This window comes from Oncorhynchus kisutch, linkage group LG19 (assembly GCF_002021735.2).
Source record: "Oncorhynchus kisutch isolate 150728-3 linkage group LG19, Okis_V2, whole genome shotgun sequence".
In the NCBI taxonomy this organism is placed as follows: Eukaryota; Metazoa; Chordata; class Actinopteri; order Salmoniformes; family Salmonidae; genus Oncorhynchus; species Oncorhynchus kisutch.
In genome coordinates this window covers 5,974,342-5,982,470 of record NC_034192.2, presented here as the reverse complement: position 1 = coordinate 5,982,470, position 8,129 = coordinate 5,974,342, and the positions used below count along the sequence as shown (strand labels likewise).

General features: G+C 43.2%; 1 protein-coding gene across 1 annotated transcript; it reads right to left on the bottom strand.

Annotated features, from left to right (window-relative positions):
- Nucleotides 1-500: 500 nt before the first annotated feature.
- LOC116355072 (kelch-like protein 42) lies at nt 501-4,066 on the bottom strand. Its single transcript, XM_031798335.1, has 3 exons — nt 2,843-4,066; nt 2,497-2,690; nt 501-2,310 (listed from the first exon to the last, which is right to left on the bottom strand). The coding sequence occupies exons 1-3, from the start codon at nt 3,604-3,606 to the stop codon at nt 1,859-1,861; spliced, it is 1,410 nt and encodes a 469-aa protein (XP_031654195.1). The 5' UTR covers nt 3,607-4,066; the 3' UTR covers nt 501-1,858.
- Between the last annotated feature and the right edge of the window lie 4,063 nt (nt 4,067-8,129).

The window sequence follows — 8,129 nt, the reverse complement described above, 5'->3', positions numbered from 1 at the left end:
GCCTACACATGGGAAGAGATTAATCATTTAGACAGAGAGGAAACTAGTTCCACCAACGAATGGGAAGAGCAGAAGAGTTTAGGAAGAGAGGACCCTAGTCCCACCTACAAAAGAAAATACAGCAATTGTTCAGGAAGAGGCCACTAGTTTTGCCTACAAATGTGAAGAGAGGAATCATTTAGGAATAGAGGACGCTAGTTCCGCTTACAAAGGGAAAGAGGGGAATCATTTCAGGAGAAAGGCTGTTAGTTCCCCCTACATAAGAAAATAGAGGACAAAGTACCTGGATGTACAGAAGCAAGGACTAAACCGAAGACAGGGATGAAAGATTATCCTTAAGGCCTTAATATGGCCAGACTATGAAAGTTTAGATGTGATTCAAAGTATTTTATGTAGCTTCACTTGCAGAGATGAAAAGACAAAGCCTCCTACTTCCAAAAAGGCACAATCACTGAATGCATGGTTTCAATGTTTTTACAATAAAACAGAACGACACCTACTCCCTGAATATTTTCTTTATTCTTCTAAGTCAAAGTCCAAGGCATCTGTCAGAACATAACCAGAGGTGACAAAACAATATACAGTACATTCATCAAACTCCAACACATCTTTAGAAGCCAAACGACGTAGTTGTATTATCAGCAGAAAGACTGTGTTCATACAAGCCATCTCCACAGAAAAGGTTTGTAATCCCCTTTAAATAAAGGTAGACTCAGCAAAGTTACGTTGCCGGAAACAGCGCCGGAGATATTGAGATGAGCGACAGTCACACACAGTATCTGTGCACTGGTTCGCGTCACCCTGTTCTCAGCGTGGTAGCCAGGGCACCAAAATAGCTGAGAAGTCGAGCCTCACGCTCCTACGCTTCTTAGTTGTGGAAATTAAACCACTATGTTGTTTACTTTTCTGCTTCATATCGCTGAGTCTACCTTTAAACCCAAACTACATTCTCATTGTCTTTCATCAATTTGTAATTAAAGTACCCTAAAGAAAGCTCTTTCCTGATGATTCAACAGGGAAATGGGAGGGGAAAAAAACACCGTTTTGGTTGGTCACTTACAATTCAACTCTTGTTTATCTGTACAAAATCCCCCCAGGTGAGGGAGAAGGCACGTTCCTTATCCATTTCATTGAACTGTACTGCTGCTGAGCTTAGCATTTGTTTTCTAAACAATGTTCATAAGTTAAATCAAGTCAATGAATTACTCAATTTCATCCATTCATGATTCTACCATTTTTTTTCACACTGAAGAGTTAAAATATTTGTTTAATATTTGTGGTCCGGCATCAGCTTAGCATTAGATTTCAGTTCTTCAATCTCCCATGCAAAACCGGCAGTGTAAAACCAAAGCCACTTCTTGGCTACAAACTTTCTTCAATATCCAATATGACATGTATTACATCTATTAGTAATTTTCATTAGCATTTAAGGTTTGTAGTGAACACTAAGATGAAGATTTTTTTATGTGCAGTGTAAACAATAGGGAATGTTCTATATGATTCAAGTCTACTTCTAATCAAAGAATCCGAAAATGGATCTCGATAGTAGGCCAATGCTGCTATGCAAACATAGACATTGACCCGCAACGCGCGACTGTTGCTTTGCCTGTGCTTGTAGCTACTTTAAGGTTTAAATAATGTAACAAGTCTGTGTCTTTCTATATTTTGCCCCACCAACAGGGATGTGGCCACGCTGTGTCCTACTGCAGCCATCTACAGCTCTACTGTTACCACTTCTCCTCATGGGAGCTATGTAGCCGCAGCACGCACAAACAAGCCTCTTGTGGCATATGATGTAGTCTCTGGACTGTACGACCACTGCCATCAACTAAACATCCTTACATTCCATCCGCAACGCTCACAGAACTTTGGGCAGATAGAGGGAGCAGAGTAGCATATTCTGGCCCAGCGCGGGGAAGCGTCTGAAGGCCTCCCAGGCGTCTGAGAAGATGTTGTACTTGAGGAAGACGCGGTGCTCCAGGCTGGTGGGCAGGCTGACGTCGCGCGACATAATATAGACCCCGTCGTTGTGCAGTGTACACGTGAGGTTCAGGCCCGACTTGGAGGTGTTGTCCTTCAGGTGGAGCCACTCCCCCGTGATCACGTTGTAAGACTGCACCGTCAGCATGTCCTCCGTCTGGCTGGCCCGCCGCCCTGGACCTGGCTCCAGCTCGTGGGTGTACCCCCCTACCAGGTAGATGGTATCTTCCACCGAGAGCATCTGCTGCTTACGCACGTGGGCCGAGCAGGAGCGGAACACTGTCCAACTGTCAGAGGTGGGGCAGTAGCGTAGTACGCTGGTATTCCTGTCTAATAGATACAGAGAGAAAAAACAAACAGCATTTGTTAAAATAATTTAAGAACCCGTTGATATTTTGTCAAATGAACAAGCGCTATTTGTGTAGCCTACAGTTCTTTATGTCTGCTGTGTGTATACATTGGACATTTTAGAAAATGTTCTCACTTCTGCTGGGAATGAAAATCACCCCCACTAACCTCTGGCAGTATATCCTCCCATGACGTAGATCATGCCCTGGCACTCGCAGGCAGAGAACTCTGCCAGGGGGTCGGGTAGTGACGACACACAGGTCCACCAGTCCTGCTCAGGGCTGTAGCACTCCACAGTGCCCTGACACTGGCCTCCCACTGCATACAGCTTCCCTCGTACCGCCAGCAGCTTGAAGTTGGACCTGACCGGAGGAGAGACGGATATACAACAACGTTACAGGACGGAGACATACTGTAGCCTATGTAGTTTGCTGGCTCATCATCAAAACAGATTGAAGATCAAGACATCGACAGACTGCATAGAGATCTATTCATATAGCTGACCTGTACTGACCTCTTCTGGTTCAGGGGGGCTACCTGGTTCCATTCATTTCTACAGGGGTTGTAACAGTGTGCCGCTGAGATCTCCTGGCTGGTCATTCTGTACCCACCGACAATGAACAGGTAGTTGTCCAACACGGCTGAGCCGTAGCCTCTCACATTGACCATGTCAGAGGGCAGGTTGTTAGCGAGCGGCTTCCAACGCTGCTCTACTTCCCCATACCTCAGCATGGACCAGGGCTCGTCCTGGTCTGGTAGGTCCAGAGCCAGACAGGTGAAGAGTCCGATAGCCACCAGAGTGGCTGTGCCTTTCATACGCATCTCTCTAACCTGGTTGCGCAGAGCAGCAGGTAAGTCGCTGAACTCTGGTCTCCGCAGCATCGGGTGGTAGTGACAGCTCATATATCTGAGACAAGCGTTGTGTAGATCATGAGTTCCATATACCTCAGATAGGCTGTATAGTTCCACACAATTCTCTTGTCGAATTTCAGACGAAAGGAGTTTTAGGATAGAGGTGACTTGCAAAAAAGATGCAGTCTCAATCAGGTCTTCCAGGGTCTCGTTGACTACTTTCACTTTGGAGGTGTTGATAAACTCCAGGACCAGCTCGAGCCCTGGCACACTCAGCCCCTGCAGTTGCACTGAATCCTCTCTGGACTCGCGCATCCCAGAGCTGTACAGTGCACGGAAGTAGTCGCTTTTTTCTATCAACTTGCCTTTGTTGACGTTGTACGTTTTGTCATCCATGACAATTACGATTATTTGTTCGGATGACATGCTTAGTGGTTGGGTTAGCTTGATAATGTTGTCAAGTGATCTGTTTTGTTGACTGTCCTCTTCCGGCCTCGATCTGTTAATGACTGCCTGTCAGTTTACATTTCTCAGGCGCAGGGGTGGTCTGCAACTCTAGTCGCACCGCAGTCACCAGGCCTATATATGGTAATATTCAGCCCATACGTCTGGATGATGCCTGGATCATTTCAACTCAGCTGTGAGTGTGCTAGCTAGCTAGCAAGAGTGACTTGGAAATCTAGCTAGCCTCTTTATCTTTCAAAAACAGCGGGTATTATCTCGACGTACATCCAAAGAAGATGTTTTGCTGGACCATGTGGTCATTTTTAAGATGTATATACTGGATAACACACTTTATTTGCATTGTCGAGATAATCTGCAGAAAGCTGCAGTTGGTTTTTGAGGAGAAATTGGCCAGCATATTTCCTGTTTTGATCCTGTGGGTTGCGTCACTTGCTTGCTCAACCGGAAACCACCGTTTTCTTCTTCGTGTAAAGACAATGCCATGCAGATTGGTACAAGATGTGTTGCTGCCACTAGCTGGCTTGGGGTATAGGTACAAGCCACCCGTAGTGCATGTTCCTATATTTTGCTTCACCAACTTTTCATGGAACCAGGTACATTAAAACCAACCGTTTCCAACTATCAACAACATAAACTTGCAATGAAGTAAGACTGTGTATAGGGCGGCAGTTAGTGGTTAGAGCGTTGGACTAGTAAAAGGAATGTTGCAAGATCGAATCCCCGAGCTGACAAGGTAAAAATCTGTTGTTCTGCCCCTGAACAAGGCAGTTAACCCACTGTATCTAGGCCATCATTGTAAATAAGAATTTGTTCTTAACTGACTTGCCTAGTTAAATAAAATAAATAAAATATAGCCTCTGTGGCACCTGACACACACCTTATCTAGCCTACAACCTCAGGCTGAGCCTACCCAACAGGGACATGTTTATTGGGGGTTGATGTAGGATACAGTATTTTACTGTTAACATAATGGCTATATGGACTGGAGGCAAGCATGGTGCATTACTGCCACCCAGTGATGAAATATGTAACTGTTTTGCACTTCACTGAGTAGGCCTTTTGGAGTACCAATGATATATATTTGAATCTCAATTTAACAGTAGAGTAGTAGGAAGCTGAATCTGATACTTTTGTATCAAAAAACACTCATCGAGGGAGGACAAGTCTAGATAATGGCTGATAGCTCTCTTCAAGAATGCAGATGGCCATGTATAGGGGCAGGCAACATGTGTGTGTGAGTGTGTGTGTGTGTGTGTGTTGGTAGGAGGGGGGATGGGTGATGACACAACACTATTGCAGACCCCACTACTTAGACTGGGACTAACAGCAGCTATTCACCCCTGCAATGGGTCTACCCTATATGGGACCTATGAGCTGGACTGTCAGGTGTCCATACGTTGTGGACACTGCCCCAGAACTGTGGTTTGCTGCACCTCTACAGACAACCATCTGGCACCTCCTTCTCATGTACCAAAGCAGATAAATTGTATTCCTATGCATACATGTTTCCAGGGTGAGGGTATATTACTGGTAACTTTAGTTTAATCATTTATGGAAATAAACTGTAATATATTTTAACAGTGGCCCCTATTGGTAATAGGTCTATACACAGATGGTGGACCTAATAACAAAACAAATTGTTCTTGCTGTCAATTAGACCGAGGTAAAGTTGGTTTTATATTCACATGTTCAGACTTTCATCAGACATTCAACAGACATTAGTCAAAATGAATTTAAAATGGTCAAAATCAATAACTAATTCATCGATTGTCACAGAAACATACAAAAATAGATGGTTTATTCTATAAATGTCCAGCATACTTTTACAATATTTGTTTTGAATAAAAATTCCAGTTTTGAATTGATGGAAATACATAAAATCTTTCAAATGCAATTTAAAGCGGTATAAATCAATAACTAATTCACCGTTTGTCACAGAAACATCAAACTAGATATGATTTATTCTATAAATATCTAGCATACTTTTGCAACTTTTTTTTTAGTAAAAATTCCAGTTTTGATTTGATAGAGGGCATGTAGTCTGTCTTGAGGGCGTGTGGTAAAAGTTCTAACGAGTCTGTTATACCCTATTAGAAGGGGCCTGGCGTAAAATTCTGCATCTTCAGTCATATTCAATTAGATTACAGGACAAAACTATGGGATGAAGGGGTCAGGTCTGACTAACAAAGAAGACAGGTGGATGGATCAAGAGGACCAAGACAACCAAGAGGATCAACATGGGCATCTCCACAGTGGAGATAAGGAAAACTAAGAGTGAACCATAACATACACTACCGTTCAAAAGTTTGGGGTCACTTAATAATGTAATTGTTTTTGAAAGAAAAGCTATTTTTTGTCCATTTAAAATAACATAAAATTGATCAGAAATACAGTGTAGACTTTGTTAATGTTGTAAATGACTATTATAGCTGGAAACTGCAGATATTTTATGGAACGTCTACATAGGCGTACAGAGGTCCATTATCAGCAACCATCACTCCTGTGTCCCAATGGCACATTGTGTTAGCTAATCCAAGTTTATAATTTTAAAAGGCTAATTGATCATTAGAAAACCCTTTTGCAATTATGTTAGCACAGCTGAAAACTGTTGTCCTGATTAAAGAAGCAATAAAACTGGCCCTCTTTAGACTAGTTGAGTATCTGGAGCATCAGCATTTGTGAGTTCGATTACTGGCTCAAAATGGCCAGAAACAAAAAACTTTCTTCTGAAACTCGTCAGTCTATTCTTGTTCTGAGAAATAAAGGCTATTCCATGAGTGAAATTGTCAAGAAACTGAAGATCTCGCACACTTCTGTGTACTACTACCTTCACAGAACAGCGCAAACTGGCTCTAACCAAGAAAGGTCTTCTCTCTACTACCGCATGGAAAGCGGTGCCGGAGTGCCAAGTCTAGGACAAAAAGGCTTCTCAACAGTTTTTACCCCCAAGCCATAAGACTCCTGAACACTATTTGCATTGTGTGCCCACCCCCCAACCCCTCTTTTACGCTGCTGCTACTCTCTGTTTATCTTATATGCATAGTCACTTTAACTATACATTCATGTACATACTACCTAAATGGCCAGACCAACCAGTGCTCCCGCACATTGGCTAACCGGGCTATCTGCATTGTGTCCCACCACCCGCCAACCCCTCTTTTTACGCTTCTGCTACTCTCTGTTCATCACATATGCATAGTCACTTTAACGATACCTACATGTACATACTACCTCAATAAGCCTGACTAACAGGTGTCTGTATATAGCCTTGCTACTCTTTTTTTCAAATGTATTTTTACTGTTGTTTTGTTTCTTTACTTACCTACACACACACACACACACACACACATACCTTTTTTTCCCGCACCATTGGTTAGAGCCTGTAAGTAAGCTTTTCAATGTAAGGTCTACACCTGTTGTATTCGGCGCACGTGACAAATAAACTTTTTTCAAAAATAGCATTTTTCCTCAAAACCATGGTGTATACCTCTGGCCCTTCTTTGGACACCTCCAGACGAGCTTCAATGCCATACAACTCTCTTTCCGTGGCCTCCAACTGCTCTTAAATGCAAGTAAAACTAAATGCATGCTCTTCAACCGATCGCTACCAGCACCTGCCCGCCCGTCCAGCATCACTACTCTGGACGGTTCTGACTTAGAATATGTGGACATCTACAAATACCCAGGTGTCTGGTTAGACTGTAAACTCTCCTTCCAGACTCATATTAAACATCTCCAATCCAAAATTACATCTAGAATCAACTTTCTATTTTGCAACAAAGCCTCCTTCACTCACGCTGCCAAACGTACCCTCGTAAAACTGACTATCCTACCGATCCTTGACTTCGGCGATGTCATTTACAAAATAACCTCCAACACTCTACTCAGCAAATTGGCAGTGCCATCACAGTGCCATCCGTTTGGTCACCAAAGCCCCATATACTATCCACCACTGCGACCTGTATGCTCTCGTTGGCTGGCTCTCGCTTCATATTTGTCGCCAAAGCTCCAGGTCATCTATAAGTCTTTGCTAGGTAAAGCCCCGCCTTATCTCAGCTCACTGGTCACCATAGCAGCACCCACCCGTAGCATGCGCTCCAGCAGGTATATCTCACTGGTCACCTCCAAAGCCAATTCCTCCTTTGGCCGCCTCTCCTTCCAGTTCTCTGCTGTCAATGACTGGAACGAATTGTAAAAATCACTGAAGCTAGAGACTTATATCTCCCTCACTAACTTTAAGCATCAGCTGTCAGAGCAGCTCACAGATCACTGCACCTGTACATAGTCCATCTGTAAATAGCCCATCCAACTACCTCATTGCCAAACTGTTATTATTATTTTTTTGCTCCTTTGCACCCCAGTATCTCTACTTGCACATTCATCTTCTGCACATCTATCACTCCAGTCTCTATCACTCAGGTGTTAAATTGCTAAATTGTAATTATTTTGCCACTATGGTCTATTTATTGCCTTTACCTCCTTTA